This window comes from Hemiscyllium ocellatum, chromosome 24 (genome assembly GCF_020745735.1).
Source record: "Hemiscyllium ocellatum isolate sHemOce1 chromosome 24, sHemOce1.pat.X.cur, whole genome shotgun sequence".
Classification (NCBI taxonomy): Eukaryota; Metazoa; Chordata; class Chondrichthyes; order Orectolobiformes; family Hemiscylliidae; genus Hemiscyllium; species Hemiscyllium ocellatum.
Window position 1 is genome coordinate 59,982,111 of NC_083424.1, and position 18,123 is coordinate 60,000,233.

At 45.2% G+C, this 18,123-nt stretch overlaps 1 protein-coding gene across 1 annotated transcript; it reads right to left on the bottom strand.

The window, feature by feature from the left end:
* Positions 1 to 232: 232 nt before the first annotated feature.
* ddt (D-dopachrome tautomerase) lies at positions 233 to 13,811 on the bottom strand. Its single transcript, XM_060844118.1, has 3 exons — positions 13,632 to 13,811; positions 5,221 to 5,396; positions 233 to 435 (listed from the first exon to the last, which is right to left on the bottom strand). Exons 1-3 carry the CDS (start codon positions 13,737 to 13,739, stop codon positions 363 to 365), a joined length of 357 nt encoding a protein of 118 aa, XP_060700101.1. The 5' UTR covers positions 13,740 to 13,811; the 3' UTR covers positions 233 to 362.
* Between the last annotated feature and the right edge of the window lie 4,312 nt (positions 13,812 to 18,123).

An 18,123-nucleotide genomic window follows, 5' to 3' on the forward strand; every position in this document is an offset into this window, starting at 1 on the left:
AGAAGCACATTAGATACTAAGCAATTGACTTCAGCTGATTGGCCCTCATCATATTTACATTGCGATCCTTATTCATTGGTATCTCCAGATAGATTACAGAGCATTGTTATATAGAACTCCCTCTCTAACCTAAGGATTTCTCTAATCCTGGGATAGGAGCTGGTTTCTATGACTCCAAATTCATTTCTTTACCTCTCAATCATTTTACAATGAATTAATGTCGAGATCAAAGTTGATTGCATTATTGGAATTGTTTAATGTTAGACACTGTTGTGTCACATTCAATAACACACCTGGTGGTACAAGACATATTTGGACAAACGTGTATGTGTCAACACACAAGACTTCAGTCTGGAGTTTATTTACAGAAAGGTCATGACAGTCCCATTTTTCCCTATCTGCCACTTTTCTATAGGATAAAATCGAATCAGGATCCTGGAAAGAAATAATTGAAAGTTAATAAGCAGCAATTATAGTTATGAAACACTTAATTATATCAATTAGGATTCTTATTGCCCAATGCCTAGCGCAACAACATGGGATATATAGGAAGTTCACATAAACATTCCCATTCACTGTGATTTCCCAAGCTTTTAAAAACAGATCTGATATGCATATTTAGGAAGTATGAACAAACAGCCCTTTCAAAACCTCCAAATATACAGTCTCCAAGCCATCCAATAAAGCAAATTTAGAGTAGTTAATTGACCTATGTCATTACAGTTAATATATATGGATAAAGATAAATTAACAATGTAACTTCTCCACTCATAAATTCACAAGTTTCAGTCAAGTATCACAGATGCAAAAACTGATCACACTTAGATTTTGAACCTTGGTTTGTCAGTTAGCTAATTCCTGGTGCAGTAACAGTTGAGTTGCTATAAATGACCAAATGTTTGTTGTGGTTCTGTTCGCCGAGCTGGAAGTTTTTGTTGCAAACATTTCGTCCCCTGGCTAGGAGACATCATCAGTGCTCTGGAGCCTCCTGCGAAGCGCTTCTTTGATGTTTCTTACGTTATTGTCCTTGCCGCGTCCGGGTGTCAGTTTCAGCTGGCCGCTGTAGTGGTTGGTATATTGGGTCCAGATCGATGTGTTTGTTGATGGAGTTTGTGGATGAATGCCATGCCTCTAGGAATTCCCTGGCTGTTCTCTGTCTGGCTTGCCCTATGATAGTAGTGTTTTCCCAGTCGAATTCATGTTGCTTGTTGTCTGAGTGTGTGGCTACTAGGGATAGCTGGTCGTGTCGTTTCGTGGCTAGTTGATGTTCATGTATGCAGATTGTTAGCTGTCTTCCTGTTTGTCCTATATAGTGTTTTGTGCAGTCCTTGCATGGTATTTTATAAACTACATTAGTTTTGCTCATGTTGGGCATTGGCTCCTTTGTTCTAGTAAGTTGTTGTCTGAGCGTGGCTGTTGGTTTGTGTGCCGTTATGAGTCCTAAGGGTCGCAGTAGTCTGGCTGTCAGTTCTGAAACGCTCCTGATGTATGGTAGTGTGGCTAGTCCTTTTGGTTGTGGCATGTCCTCGTTCCGTGGTCTATCTCTTAGGCATCTGTTGATAAAGTTGCGCGGGTATCCGTTTTTGGCGAATACCTTGTATAGGTGTTTCTCTTCCTCTTTTCACAGTTCTGGTGTACTGCAGTGTGTTGTGGCTCTTTTGAATAGTGTCCTGATGCAGCTTCGTTTGTGTGTGTTGGGGTGGTTACTTTCATAGTTTAGGACTTGGTCTGTGTGTGTTGTTTTCCTGTGTACCCTTGTGGTGAATTCTCCGTTCGGTGTTCTCTGTACTATCACGTCTAGGAATGGGAGTTGGCTACCCTTTTCTACTTCTCTCGTGATCATCAACGGATCATCACCGGATCATCAACGCCACACTCACAGGAATCCGATTCACGAGAGAAGTAGAAAAGGATAGCCAACTCCCATTCCTAGACGTGTTAGTACAGAGAACACCGAACGGAGAATTCACCACAAGGGTACACAGGAAAACAACACACACAGACCAAGTCCTAAACTATGAAAGTAACCACCCCAACACACACAAACGAAGCTGCATCAGGACACTATTCAAAAGAGCTACAACACACTGCAGTACACCAGAACTGCGAAAAGAGGAAGAGGAACACCTATACAAGGTATTCGCCAAAAACGGATACCCGCGCAACTTTATCAACCGATGCCTAAGAGATAGACCACGGAACGAGGACATGCCACAATCAAAAGGACTAGCCACACTACCATACATCAGGAGTGTTTCAGAACTGACAGCCAGACTACTGCGACCCTTAGGACTCATAACGGCACACAAACCAACAGCCACGCTCAGACAACAACTTACTAGAACAAAGGAGCCAATGCCCAACATGAGCAAAACTAATGTAGTTTATAAAATACCATGCAAGGACTGCACAAAACACTATATAGGACAAACAGGAAGACAGCTAACAATCTGCATACATGAACATCAACTAGCCACGAAACGACACGACCAGCTATCCCTAGTAGCCACACACTCAGACAACAAGCAACATGAATTCGACTGGGAAAACACTACTATCATAGGGCAAGCCAGACAGAGAACAGCCAGGGAATTCCTAGAGGCATGGCATTCATCCACAAACTCCATCAACAAACACATCGACCTGGACCCAATATACCAACCACTACAGCGGCCAGCTGAAACTGACACCCGGAAGCGGCAAGGACAAACCACTATAAATACCGGAAGAAACATCAAAGAAGCGCTTCGCAGGAGGCTCCAGAGCACTGATGATGTCTCCTAGCCAGGGGACGAAACGTTTGCAACAAAAACTTCCAGCTCGGCGAACAGAATCACAACAACGAGCACCCGAGCTACAAATCTTCGCACAAACCTTGACCAAATGTTTCTTTTCAGTTTGCTCCTTTAGACCCTAGCGTACACATCCATGGGACTGCTCCCTTTCCTAGGTATTCTACTCAGTCCCTACTATCTTTTCTGAGCAGTTCTGCTTTGTGGCAGCAGCAAATGTCAGCAGATGAGTGAACTGTTGAGGTCATTATATCCAAATTCAATCACCGAACCCACAGCCTTGAGTTTAATCCCACAGTCACCACTTTGTTTCCATCAGTTAACTCAAGGACAAGGGATTCAATTCACACAGAATAAGGTGTTTGTACTGTGACACGAATGTTAAAGGTGAGTTCTAATTTTATTGATCATAAAGAATCAATTATCTCATTGTCGTAGGAGCTGGCTGCGTACAAAATGGCTGCAATATTCTTCATCAGTCACTGCACCTCAAGTGTACTGAGTGAGAGTGAAACATTTTATGATGCTGCAGGGATGTGAAAAGGTTATAAAAGTGTAAACTCTTAATGTGGGCCAATGGTGTTAGGCAAATGGATGGATTGCTGTCAGAATGATGCGTTCAACAATATTTGCAATTTTTGCTAAATGTTATTTGCTACAGCAAAGTAACTCAGTGTTTTCTATTTGTAATTGTCAAATTTTAGGCCATGACACCAGACTCCTTTGTGCTAGATAGCTCATTGAAATTCCTATTACATGCAGTATATGTAGGTCCTTTATTCCAAAAAATGCCCCACGCCAAAAAAACCTCATCCAACAGTATCAATGCTTCAGACTAAAACATTTTAACCCTTGATTGCTGTGTGACCTGCATTCAGGGATATGGTATTGAAAGTGAAAAAAACAAGTGCACAGCATTTGGATAGATGGCAAAGCCAAAATCTCCAATTAAATCAGAATTTTCAGTGTCAAAGTGAATAATGCCATGAATGCTTGAATAAGTCCCAACCTGCTTTTATTTCAACTGCTACAGATACACACTAGGGACTTTTCAAGCAACATGGCCTTTCTATATGTAGAAGATTAATTCAAGCAAATATATCCTGGTTACAGTGCATGAGTGAAATGAAACCCTGGCTGGAGACAAAAAAGTGAATCCTGCTAATGTAGCAAGCTTGATACTGAAGCTATTTGAAATACCTCTGGGAAATAAAGCAGAGCAATATAATCAGTTTCCATTCTCTTGATCAATGGGTGATCTAACTGGAGATAATTAAGATTATAAAAAGAGATAAGCAGTCAAAGCTTTCGAGGTAAAATACATATCAGTGATGATCTAACTGATTGGAGGAACAGGTTATGGAGCTGAATGGCCAACCACAGTTGATCCAATTTTCGATGTGTATATTTGATTCAAATTGGTGCGTTATGGCATCAATATGAAAACAGTGATCAAATATATTGATAGAATAGAGCATGGAGATTCTGAGAAATCAAGATCAACTTTTTAATAAAAGGAAATATCTTTGTACGGTTTCAGAGGAATATAGACTATTTTTTCAAACATTCTAGGGGACTTGGTCAATGTTCTTTGCAATGAGGTTATAATTTCAAATTGAGTCTGCACCACAACTTGTCCCCATTCTTTTGTCTTGAACAATTACCTCTCATCAAAAATCACTTCAGTTCTTGTTCACTTACAATCCATAGTCTCTCCTGTCTCCTCCCTTCCTGTTATACAGCCAGGTACCTTTCATTTCACATTTAGAATGTTCTGACAAAGGGTCATTGAACCTGAAACGTGAACTCTGTTTTTCTCTATACAGATACTGCCAGATCTGCTGAGTTTTTCTTTGCATTTATTTAGTGCCTTTCACAACTTCAAATAATATTTGAATATTTTGAAGTACTTCTGAAGTGTACTGTTCTGGGAACCATCACAAACGGTTTACACAGCAAACTCCCACAAATAACGATACAATAATAACCAGATGATCTGTTTAGGGACCGTGGTTCGTAGATAAATGTTGCATTGATTCCCTGGAATAATAATTTTTCTTTAAAATAATGCCATGAGATCTTTTTCATTCACTTAAGAGGGTGGATGGAGTGTCATGGTGCATCACATTTGCTGTTTGTGGGAGTTTGACAAGCACAAGTTTGCTGCCATGTTTTCTGCATTATAACAGCGACTACAGTTTAAAAGTACTTCTTTGGCTGCAATGTGGTTTGGACCCTGAGGATGTGACAGGCCCTATGAAAATGCAAAGTTAAACAACACTGCATTTCCTCAATAATGCATTGAAGTGTCATAAAAAATAACGCATTCAAATCTCCAGGATGAGGTTTGGATCCACAACCCGGTGACACAGAGAGGTGGGAGGGCTCTCACCAGGAGCACAGATGTGATCTCTATCCTCACACTTACCTGTCTGGGGCTAGACCCAACTCATTTGTGAGGAACTCAAATAACTTGGCACTGTGTTGCTTGTTCTGCTCAGCTGTGCCCACCACACCAATGGAAGACACAACCAGTTGGGCACAGGGGGCTGTGCTGCCTCCAATGGCCATTAGCAGGCCTGGTTTCACGGTCACATTAATTCTCTGTAAAAAGAAACACTTTGTTTCAGGAATAATATTTTAAAGAGGATCCTAAACTACTCGCCACTCTGCTTTCCTTCTGCCTCCCATTTGTTAGTTAGTTATTAACAGGTATCAGATACATCTCCCTCTCCTTCACATCTGCTCTCATCATCTCTGTTTTTGCAAATTTCTGCCCCATCTCCAATCCTCTTTCCTTTCTAAATTTGCCTCCTCTTTTGAGTGCCCACCTGTCCAGGCAGTCCATGTTTGAATCCCTCCGAACTGTTTTGCGACCCTGCTGCAATACAGAAATGGCTCTTAGCTTAGTCACAATTGACATCCTATGCGAGAAAGACAAACCATTCCTCCACCCCCTTCTCATGATACTTATCTTTTGAGGCAGTAAACACTTCGCTCCTTTTTTAAAACCTCTCCAACATTGTCCAGCTAAGAGGGACTGCACTAGCATAGCTCCACTGTTTTCTAATTATAACCAGGATGGCTTTTCTTCCCTTTTCCACAGAGTGTCTTTAACTTCTCCCAAGGATCAATCCTTGGGTCCCTCCTATTTCCCATCTATATACTGCCCCTTGGCATTATCTTCCGAAAACATGGTACCAGTTTCCTAATATATGCAGAAGATAGGCAGTTCTACCCCAGCAACATCTCTTCTGACCCTTCAATCCCAAAATTGTCAGGCGACTTATCCAATATACAGAATATAATCAAGAACTGAGGATGCTGGAGGTCTGAAAACACACAAAAACAAAGACATTGCTGGAGAAACTCGGCAGATCTGGGACCATCTGTAGAGAGAAACTGGAGTTCCCTAGAATTCCCTTCCCAAATCTATCTCTTTGCGTTCTTTCAAACCCTCCTTTTTGATCCAGGCTTTGCCCACCTTTCCTAATATCCTGTTTTTGTCATATTTTGTTTATAATATTTTCCCAAAACAGCTGTTAAAGGTGAAACACAAATTGTTGTTTCAATTGAGGAGTGAGTTGGGAAGGCAGACGAATTCCAGAATTTCCAAGTTTGCCTGTCAGGATAGGTGGGGGCAATGGGTGATCCTGTGGTATATGGCACTATGATACGCAGCAAAATGTAAACACTGGGATCATTTTGAAATGTGCAAATTGATACATTTCATCTCTTTCTAGAGACACAAAATCCCCAATGCAGGTTAAGTTGGTGTACAAAGTTGAAAGGCCAGGTTACAGTCTAGCAGGTTTATTTGAAAGTATTAGCTTTCGTAGCACTGCTCCTTCGTCAGGTAGCTACTAGCTCTGAAAGTTAGTACTTTCAAATAAACCTGTTGGACCATAACCTGGTGTTGTGCGATTTTTAACTTTGTCCATCCCAGGCACCTCCACATCAAAGTTGAAAGGGACATTGTTGATATGGTTTGAGATCAGTTCAGCCCCACCTTTGGGTGCATTACAAATCAGACATAGACAACGTACCCCAGTTAGCTTCACTGGAATGATTACACAGATGGCAAAGATTGTTACAAGTGACAATACATGATTCTTAAAACTTTCACCAGAACAACAGGGGCTCTGAGGAGATTTGATAAGGATTCTAATTCAGTTTGCTGAAACAGATATTGATTTACATTGGCTCTTTGTTCCTCCATGGCTCCAAACTAAAATACTGAACCCTCGCGTTTAAATCACATATGTTCTATGTTTTCATCTCTCCCTCTCCTTCAGCTCGGTAATTCTGTGAAAACTATTCTTAGAATTCTGGCCACTACAGTCATCCCTGTCTCTTTACCCAATGCTGATAACTGTACCTTCAGTCACATAGTTCTCCTACCTAAACTTCCACCAATGTCACATCCTTGCCTCCTTCAAGGTACATCCAACTCTCTGTCTAAGCACTGGATCATCTGTCCTCCTTTGGTGTATCTCACAACTCTCTCTAATTGCCTTTCTGTGAACTACCTAGACACCTGTTATATAAGAACGAGGAGCAGGAGTAGGCCAGTCAGCCTCTGGAACATGATTCACCATTTAATATGATCCTGGCTGATTTCATCTTGGCCTCAAGTCCACTTTCCTGCTTATTCCCCATAAACCTTGTTACCCATTATTAATTAAAAATCTGTCCATCTCCTTCAATTTACTGTGTGCCAGGCATCCACCGCACTCTGAGCAGTGATTTCAACAGATTCACAGCCCTTTGGGAGAGGTAATCCTTCCTCATATTTGTTTTAAATCTGCCAACCTTTAAACCTAAAACTATGACCCCTCATTCTAGGATACCCCACAAGGGGAAACATCTGGTTTGCATCTAGTTTGTCAATCCTCTTTAGCATCTTACATGCCTCATTTGGTTGGGTGGCTGACACAGAGTGATACTAACAGCATGGGTTCAATTCCCACACTCACCAAGGTTACCATGAAGGACTGTCTTTCTCAAACACAGGTTGGTGACTCTCAGGTTAAGTCACCATTTGTTTCTCTCAGAGAGCAGCCGTCTGGTCCAATAGGATTATCATGACTTTATATCTCAATTAGATGTGGAGTTGAAATGCACATCAGCCATGATTAAATGGTGGAGTGGACTCGATGGACCGAATGGCCTTACTTCTACTCCTATGTCTTATGGTCTTATAGATCTCATCTTTCTAAACTTTGGTGAGTATAGATCGAAATGGCTCAGTCTGTCCACATAAGGCAAGCCTTTCAGCTCCGGAATTAAGCTAATGAACTTTCTCTGAACTGTCTCTAATACAATTATATCCTTCTTCAATTAAAGGGACCAATATGCATTACTCCATGAGTACTGACCCTAACAAAGAGTTATGTCAATTGTTTTAAGTTCCTCCTTTTCTCAAGGCTCTGCATTACCTGTTACTGCTGGGATGGGTTCAATGTTCTCCACCATGAAAAGTGAGGAAATAGATTGATTTATTACCGTTTCTGGGTTCTTCACAATTAACTCCTCAGTATCATCCTCTAAGACCAACATTCATTTTAGCTTACTCTCTTTTTATATTGTTATATAAGTTTATTGTTATTGCTTTTACACTTTGTGTGTCTTCTTTCATAATTAACCTTTGCCTTTTTATTACTTTTTTTTAGTAACCCTTTGTTGATCTTTAAAAGTTTCCCAATTCTCCAGCCAGCCACTGATCAATTTTTTTTTAACCCGTATGTTATCTTCTAACTTCCTTGCTTAGCCATGAGGGGCTTTTCACACACCTACAATCTTTCTTCCTCTCTGAAATAACTTTAGTTTGGAGGAATTGAATATCTCCTTGAATGTCTTGCACTGTTCATCAACTGAGACAGGCAGGAGGCTGGAAGAACACAGCAAGCCAGGCAGCATCAGAGGATGGAGAAGTCAACATTTCGGATATAACCCTTGTTCAGGACTGGGGGCGGGGGTGAGGGGAGCTGCAGATAAAGGGGGGAAGTGGGGGAGGGTTTTGGGTTGGGAAAGGAGCGGAGTGATGAGGTAGTGAAAGGTGAACACAGGTGGAGAGTATGGCCTGGCTACTCAATGGGAAGATTGAATCTGGTTGGTGGCTGGAAGGAAGGGTCAATAAGTGAAATGGAAGAGAGGTGGAGGGGTTGGGAAGGGAGTTGGGAGATGGGAAGGGAAGTAATATCTTTTAACAATGGGTGAAGTTAAAAGTCACACAGCATTAGCTTCCAAATAAACCTGTTGGACTATAACCTGGTCTTGTGAGATCTTTAACGTTGTCCACCCCAGTCCAACACCAGCACCTCCACATCAAAACAGTGGGTGAGCCACTTAGCAGTTCTTTGTGCTGATAGCTATTCCCATTTTATCAAGTTAAACACTGAATGTTCACACTGCGATAAAAGGTACTTACTGAATCTTGGCTTCTGTTAACCTGCACCCATGCTCTTTGGGCTGTACTTAATTAACTAAGTGGTGTGACTTCCTTAGACAGAGGAAAGAATGTACACTTCATACTGAACTAACAAAAACCCAGCCAGGCCCGATAATCCAGATCTTAGCTAATTCCTGTACACTGCCCAAGAACTAATTTCCCTTTTGAAATGTCTAGGTAATTATCCAACCCATTCTTAAACTTTGCCATGGTCTCAAGTTTCATTTCTTTGTTCCAGTAGTGAACCCATTAGCATTAGGGCGCCATGGTTAACCTTGCTGCCTCACAGTGCTGAGGACCCAGGGAGGGGGTTTGATTCCACCCTCAGGTGACTGTGTGGAGTTTCCACATTGACCCTGTGTCTGTATGGGCTTCCTCTGGGTGCTCTAGTTTCTTCCCACAGTGCAAGGTTGTGCAGGTTATGTGGATTGGCCATTCTAAATTACCCACTGTGTCCAGGAATATGCCAGCTAGGTGGGTTAGCTATGGGAAATGCAGGTTCTGAATCAGTGATGCTGGAAGAGCACAGCAGTTCGGGCAAAAGCCCTTCATCAGGAATAAAGGCAGTGAGCCTGAAGCGTGGAGAGATAAGCTAGAGGAGGATGGGGGTGGGGAGAGAGTAGCATAGAGTACAATGGGTGAGTGGGGGAGGGGATGAAGGTGATAGGTCAGGGAGGAGAGGGAGGAGTGGATAGGTGGAAAAGGAGCTAGGCAGGTGGGACAAGTCATGGGGACAGTGCTGAGCTGGAAGTTTGGAACGAGGGTGAGGTAGGGGAAGGGGAAATGAGGAAACTGTTGAAGTCCACATTGATGCCCTGGGGTTGAAGTGTTCCGAGGCGGTAGATGAGGCATTCTTCCTCCAGGCGTCTGGTGGTGAGGGAGCGGCAGTGAAGGAGGCCCAGGACCTCCATGTCCTCAGCAGAGTGGGAGGGGGAGTTGAAATGTTGGGCCACAGGGCGGTGTGGTTGATTGGTGCAGGTGTCCCGGAGATGTTCCCTAAAGCGCTCTGTTAGGAGGCACCCAGTCTCCCCAATGGAGAGGAAACCGCATCGGAAGCAACGGATACAATAAATGATATTGGTGGATGAGCAGGTAAAACATTGATGGATGTGGAAGGCTCCTTTAGGGCCTTGGATAGAGGTGAGGGAGGAGGTGTGGGCACAGGTATTACAGTTCCTGCGGTGGCAGGGAAAGGTGCCAGGATGGGAGGGTGGATTGTAGTGGGGTGTGGACCTGACCAGGTAGTCATGGAGGGAACGGTCTTTGCGGAAGGTGGAAAGGGGTGGGGAGGGAAATATATCCCTGGTGGTGGGGTCTTTTTGGAGGTGGCGGAAATGTCAGCGGATGATTTGGTTTATGCGAAGGTTGGTAGGGTGGAAGGTGAGAACCAGGGGCGTTCTGTCCTTGTTACGCTTGGAAGGGTGGGGGTCTGAGTGCGGAGGTGTGGAATGTGGACAAGATGCGTTGGAGGGCTTCTTTAACCATGTGGGAAGGGAAATTGCGGTCTCTAAAGAAGGAGGCCATCTGGTGTGTTCTATGGTGGAATTAGTCCTCATGGGAGCAGATACGGCGGAGGCAGTGGAATTGGGAATACGGATGGCATTTTTGCAAGAGGTAGGGTGGGAAGAGGTGTAATCCAGGTAGCTGTGGGAGTCGGTGGGTTTGTAAAAATGTCAGTGTCAAGTCGGTCGTCATTAATGGAGATGGAGAGGTCCAGGGAGGGAAGGGAGGTGTCAGAGATGGTCCAGGTGAATGTAAGGTCAGGGTGGAATGTGTTGGTGAAGTTGATGAATTGCTCAACCTCCTTGCGGGAGCACGAGGTGGCGCCAATGCAGTCATCAATGTAGCGGAGGAAGAGGTGGGGAGTGGTGCCAGTGTAATTACGGAAGATCAACTGTTCTACGTAGCCAACAAAAAGACAGGCATAGCTGGGGCCCATACTGTGCCCATGGCTACCCCTTTGGTCTGGAGGAAGTGGCATGATTCAAAGGAGAAATTGTTAAGCGTGAGGAGGACCAGTTCGGCCAAACGAATGAGAGTGTCGGTGGAAGGGTACTGTTGGGGACGTCTGGAGAGGAAAAAACAGAGGGGCTTGGAGGCCCTGGACATGGCGGATGGAGGTATAGAGGGATTGGATATCCATGGTGAAGATGAGGTATTGGGGGCCGGGGAAACGGAAGTCTTGGAGGAGGTGGAGGGCGTGGGTGGTGTCTCAAACGTATGTGGGGAGTTCCTGCCACACTGAACTCATCTCTACCTACCTCGACACTGTCCTATCGCCCCTAGTCCAGGAAAAATCTTCACCTGGATATCCAATCCCTCTACACCTCCATCTGCCATGACCAGGGCCTCCAAGCCCTCCGTTTTTTCCTCTCCTGATGTCCCCAACAGTACCTTTCCACCGACACTCTCATTCGTTTGGCCGAACTGGTCCTCACCCTTAACAATTTCTCCTTTGAATCTTCCCACTTCCTCCAGACCAAAGGGATAGCCAAGGGCACATGTATGGGCGCCAGCTATGCCTGTCTTTTTGTTGGCTACGTAGAACAGTCCATCTTCCGTAATTACACCGACACCACTCGCCACCTCTTCCTCTGCTACACTGATGACTGCATTGGTGCCACTCATGCTCCCGCGAGGAGGTTGAGCAATTCATCAACTTCACCAACACATTCCACCCTGACCTTACATTTACCTGGACCATCTCTGACACCTCCCTCTCCTTCCTGGACCTCTCCATCTCCATTAATGACGACCGACTTGACACTGACATTTTTTACAAATCCACCGACTCCCACAGCTACCTGGATTACACCTCTTCCCACCCTACCTCTTACAAAAATGCCATCCCGTATTCCCAATTCCTCAGCCTCCGCCGTATCTGCTTCCAGGAGGACCAGTTCCACCACAGAACACACCAGATGGCCTCCTTCTTTAGAGACTGCAATTTCCCTTCCCACGTGGTTAAAGAAGCCCTCCAACACATCTCGTCCACATCCCGCACCTCCGCCCTCAGACCCCACCCCCCCAACCATAACATGGACAGAACGCCCCTGGTGCTCACCTTCCACCCCACCAACCTTCGCATAAACCAAATCATCCGCCGACATTTCCACCACCTCCGAAAAGACCCCACCACCAGGGATATATTTCCCTCCCCACCCCTTTCCGCCTTCCGCAAAGACCGTTCCCTCCATGACTACCTGGTCAGGTCCACGCCCCCCTACAACCCACCCTCCCATCCTGGCACTTTCCCCTGCCACCGCAGGAACTATAAAACCTGTGCCCACACCTCCTCCCTCACCTCTAAAGGAGCCTTCCACATCCATCAAAGTTTTACCTGCACATCCACCAATATCATTGATTGTATCCGTTGCTCCCGATGCGGTCTCCTCTACATTGGGGAGACTGGACACCTCCTAGCAGAGCGCTTCAGGGAACATCTCCGGGACACCCGCACCAATCAACCACACCGCCCCGTGGCCCAACATTTCAACTCCCCTTCCCACTCTGCCGAGGACATGGAGATCCTGGGCCTCCTTCACCGCCGCTCCCTCACCACCAGACGCCTGGAGGAAGAACGCCTCATCTTCTGCCTCGGAACACTTCAACCCCAGGACATCAATGTGGGCTTCAACAGTTTCCTCGTTTCCCCTTCCCCCACCTCACCCTCGTTCCAAACTTCCAGCTCAGCACTGTCCCCATGACTTGTCCGGACTTGTCCAACCTGCCTAGCTCCTTTTCCACCTATCCACTCCACCCTCCTCCCTGACCTATCACCTTCATCCCCTCCCCCACTCACCCATCGTACTCTATGCTACTCTCTCCCCACCCCCACCCTCCCCTAGCTTATCTCTCCATGCTTCAGGCTCTCTGCCTTTATTCCTGATGAAGGGCTTTTGCCCGAAACGTCGATTTCGCTGCTCGTTGGATGCTGCCTGAACTGCTGTGCTCTTCCAGCACCACTGATCCAGAATCTGGTTTCCAGCATCTGCAGTCAGTGTTTTTACCCCATGGGAAATGCAGGGTCATAGGGGTAGGGGGTTGAGTCTAGATGGGTTGCTTCTTAGAGGGTCAGTGTGGACTCGATGGACCGAATGGTCTGCTCCCACACCTCCGGGGATTCTATGATTAGCAGCAGAGATCCTGGCTTTAATGTTAAAGATGCTACAAACACGGTGCCAATCAAATACAAACACAAATTCTACAGTGCTCTAGCTTCAGCCTGGCACTGTTTTAAGGAATCATAGTGAAGTTAACGCTGGAGGGAGTTGCAGAAACGGTGTGAACTGCGACGTGGTAGTTTCACTGAGACAGTGCAGCTCCCCCAGTCAGTCCCTGTGTGAGAGCAGAGTCTCAGCGTTTCCCTTGGAACTGGGTGAACTTGCCTCTTTGGGTTTGTCCAGGATACTGGCGGCCGCACAGCACAGCTTGCTGAGCAGTTGGTCGGAGAACTGGCTTGCTGGCAGGTTACTCTCCAGCTCGAGGAAGGGCATTTTCACACAAGGCCGGAATCAGACAAACGCATACAGCCAAACCCTGGAAATCCACAGAGGAGAAGGCGGAGCTAGCTCTGTGGCCCAGTTCTGATGCAAGGTCACAGAGCTTAAACTTTGAACTGTTACTCTCTCACAGAGCTGCTCAGTGTTTTCTGGTTTTTTGTCTGGCAGGCGTTCCAGTGGCTGTAAAGTATCCTTTTCACCTCACTTTTATCCCCGACATTAGCTCTATGCAAAACATTTATGTGACTGTACCAGAGTCATATTAAAATACAGACAAATCAGTCCCCTTCAGTGCTGTAGTTGATTCCATTTACAATGAGAACAAAAGTGTTATGATAAAGGAGGGGGCCATGATTTCTGTGTGAAGCATACTGCTTCATTCCAATCCTCTGCCTTTTCCCCATTTGCTTGCCCATTCTTCCATTTAAATAATTACCGAATACCCTATTCAATGCCTCAATTAAACTGACTACACCACCCTTCCCAAACCACTAGTGTGAAAACGTTTTATTTTCCCTCACATCATATTTGCTTCTTTTGCAAATCACTTTAAATCTGTGCCCTCCTGTTCTTGGTCCTTTGACAAGCAGAAACAGTTTCTTCCTACCTACTCTATCCAAGTCCCCTCATGCTCCTCTGTCCAAGGAGAACAATCCCAACCTCTCCAGTCTATCCTCACAACTGAAGTTTCTCATTCCTGGAAATGATCCTTCCTACAGTATAGCACTCACAGCAACTCCAGTTGAGGTAAGTGATCTAATCTACAGCTGAAACTGACACCCGGAAATGGCAAGAACATCCATCAACAGACACATCGACCTGGACCCCACATACAAATCACTGCAGCTGAAACTGACACCTGGAAGCGGCAAGAACAAACCAATATAAATACCGGAAGAAACATCAAAGCAGCGCTTCACACAAGGCTCCAACAGCACTGATGATGTTCCCTAGCCAGGGAACGAAACGTTTGCAGCAAAAACTTCCAGCTCGGCGAGCAGAACCACAACAACGGATACCCGAGCTACAAATCTTCAATCAGATTTTAAATCCTCAACTGATCTGATCTCTTTGCCAGCGTTTTTTGAGATTTTATTGTCCCATCTACTCAAACACAGAGTACAATGAAAAGTATATAATGTTACCACACATGGTGCCATCTTAGGCAGAAAGGTACCTAGGTACATAAAGTAGTAAAAGAAATAAAGTTAGAAAACAGTAAGTATTACTTTCAGAGAACAAGTAGAAAAACAAAGAAACAAGGTAATAGTTAACACCAAAGTCCTTCCTAATATAAAATAGATGAACAAAGGAACAAAGTCAAAGGTTTGCATCTTTGATGAGTCCTCTATACTCTCGCTCTCGAGGATACCTCAGCTACCTGTTCTCAATGCTGCCACTACAATACTGAGGCACCCCCCTCACCGCTCGCTCTTCATCTATTGGGTCACTTTGCCATCACTGCTGCTGCTGAAGCTGCCACCTCTCCAGTTACCTCCTGTTGCCTCTGGAGCATGCTCGGGCAGGAGCCATGTACACGCCAAGATACCGCTGAGCCGAGACACCACCACGCCAGGCTGAGAGGCCGTCACGCCAAACCTAGAGGCTGGGCTGAGAAACCGGGACAGGCTGGGCTGGGCAGGGAGAAAGTCTGCGCTGAGGCTGGCAGTGAAGAAAAGAAACACCAAGAGAGAAAACAAAAGACAGAAGCGAGAAGGAAACGGACGAGCTCCAGCTGAAGCGTCCTCCTCCAGCGCCGTATTGTTGTAGTTGACCCATATCCCTCTAAACCTCTATTCATATATCCATCCAGATGCCTTTTAAATGTTGTAATCATACCAGCCTCCACCACTTCCTCTGGCAGCTCATTTCATACACGCACAACCCTCTGAATGAAAAAGTTGCCCAATAGGTTCCTTTTAGATCCTTGCCCTCTCACCTTTAACCTATGCCTTCTAGTTTTGGACTCCCCTACCCTGGGATAAAGATCTTGACTCTATGCCCTATCCATGTGCCTCATGATTTTATAAACCTCAGCCTCTGATGCACCAGGGAAAACAGTCCCAGCCTGTTCAGCCTCTCCCTGTAGCTCAGATCCTCCAATCCCAGCACATCCTTCTAAATCTTTTCTGACCTCTTTCGGGTTTCACAACATCTTTCCTATAGCAGGAGGCAGAATTGCACACAGTACTGTATTCCAAAAATATTCCATACACCCATAACAAAACATCCCAACTCCTGTACTCAATGCATTGACCAATGAATGCAGTGTGACAAATGCCTCCTTCACTGCCCTGTTACTTGCGACTCCATTTTCAAGGAATTATACACCTCCACCCCTAGGTCTCTTTGTTTGGCAATACTCCCCAGAACTATACATTAACTGTATTAAGTCCCAGCAAGTTTTGAGAAGATTTGTAGCTCAAGTTGAGGTTTTGGATGTAGGTTTGCTCGCTGAGCTGGAAGTTTCATTTTCAGACGTTTCGTCACTATTCTAGGTAACATCTTCAGTGAGCCTCCGGACGAAGCACTGCTGGTTTTTCCTGCTTTCTGTTTATATGTTTGGGTTTCCTTGGGATGATGATGTCATTTCCTAGGGTGACATAATTTCCTATGGTGATGTCATTTCCCAATATTTTTCTCAGCGAGTGGTAAATGGGAACAATGTGTTTGTTGATAGAGTTCCGGTTGGATTACCATGCTTCTAGGAATTCTTGTGCATGTCTGTGTTTGGCTTGTCCTAGGATGGATGTGTTGTCCCAGTCAAAGTGGTGTCTGCCTTATTTCTATGTGAGGATACTAGTGACAGCGGGTCATATCGTTTGTAGCTAGTTGATGTTCATGTATCCTGGTGGCTAGTTTTCTTTGTCCAATGTAGTGTTTGTTTACAGTCCTTGCATGGTATTTTGTAAATGACATTAGTTTTGCTTGTTGTCTATATAGGATTGTTCAGGTTCATTAGCTGCTGTTTTAGTGTGTTGGTGGGTTTGTGGGCTACCATCACTCCAAGGGGTCTGAGTATCCTGTATTACGTCCTGCCCTGGTTTGCTTTACCAAGATGCAACACCTCACATTTGTCTAAATGAAAGTCCATTTCACACTCATCAGCCCATTGGCCTACCTGGGTCAAGTTCCCATTGTACGCTGAGATAATCTTTTTCACTGTCGACTACACCACCAATTATGGTGTCATCTGCAAACTTACCAACCATATGTTTTATATTCATATCCAAATCATTTATATAAATATCAAAAAGCAGTGGTCCCACCGCTAATCCTTGTGGAACACCACTGGTCACAAGCCTCCAATCTGAAAAGCAATCCTCCACCCTCTGTCTCCTAAATTCTAGCCAGTTTTGTATCCAGTTGGCTAGCTCTCCCTGGATTCCATGTGATCTAACCTTGCTAACCAATCTACCATGCGGAACCTTGTCAAACGCCTTGCTGAAGTCAATATTGACAATGTCTGCTGCTCTGCCCTCATCAATCCTGTTTGTCACTTCTTCAAAAAACTCAATAAAGTTAGTGAGATGCAATTTCTCACATAGAAAGCCATGTTGACTATCCCATAATTAGTTCTTGCCTTTCCAATTGCATGTAAATCCTGTCTCTCCGAATCCTTTCCAACAACTTTTTTGGGCGGCACGGTGGCACAGTGGTTAGCACTGCTGCCTCACAGCGCCTGTAGACCTGGGTTCAATTCCCGACTCAGGCGACTGACTGTGTGGAGTTTGCACGTTCTCCCCGTGTCTGCGTGGGTTTCCTCCGGGTGCTCCGGTTTCCTCCCACAGTCCAAAGATGTGCGGGTCAGGTGAATTGGCCAAGCTAAATTGCCCGTAGTGTTAGGTAAGGGGTAAATGTAGGGGTATGGGTGGGTTGCGCTTCGGCGGGTCGGTGTGGACTTGTTGGGCCGAAGGGCCTGTTTCCACACTGTAAGTCTAATCTAATCTAATCTAAACTTACCCACCACTGACATCGGGCTCATAAGGCTGGTTTTTCCTTGCCATCTTTCTTAAATAATGGAATGAAGACTATTGGTAGGATTCTAAGCAAGGTCTGAGATTGGCTGGTGGATAACTGGACCTTGGGGATGATTGCAATGGTCACTGAAGTGTCTGTTGCCAATTCTGCCATCCAATTAAGGATGGTGACCCACTTCTGCGAGCTCAAACTGAGGCTGACAAATCAATAGCCTCAATACCGCCTCCTACTGCAGGTGGCTGCCATAGCATCTGGGAGAAGGAGAGGGAACCTCCTTGCTGAGGCACCTTCAATGCATAAGTAGGGATTTTAAAAAATATCTGTGGAGCAAGTTGTAATTGGTGGGGTGAGGGGGTCACGTACACCACAGGGCAATGTTGGAGCCAATAGGTGCCAC

Coding starts and splice junctions, on each gene's coding strand:
- ddt (XM_060844118.1), bottom strand. CDS start 13,739: ATGCCCTTCCTCGAGCTGGAGAGTAACCTGCCAGCAAGCCAGTTCTCC. Junction 5,397..13,631: donor TCCTGGACAAACCCAAAGAG/GCAAGTTCACCC, acceptor TTCTTTTTACAG/AGAATTAATGTGACCGTGAA. Junction 436..5,220: donor TTGGGTCTAGCCCCAGACAG/GTAAGTGTGAGG, acceptor ATTTCTTTCCAG/GATCCTGATTCGATTTTATC.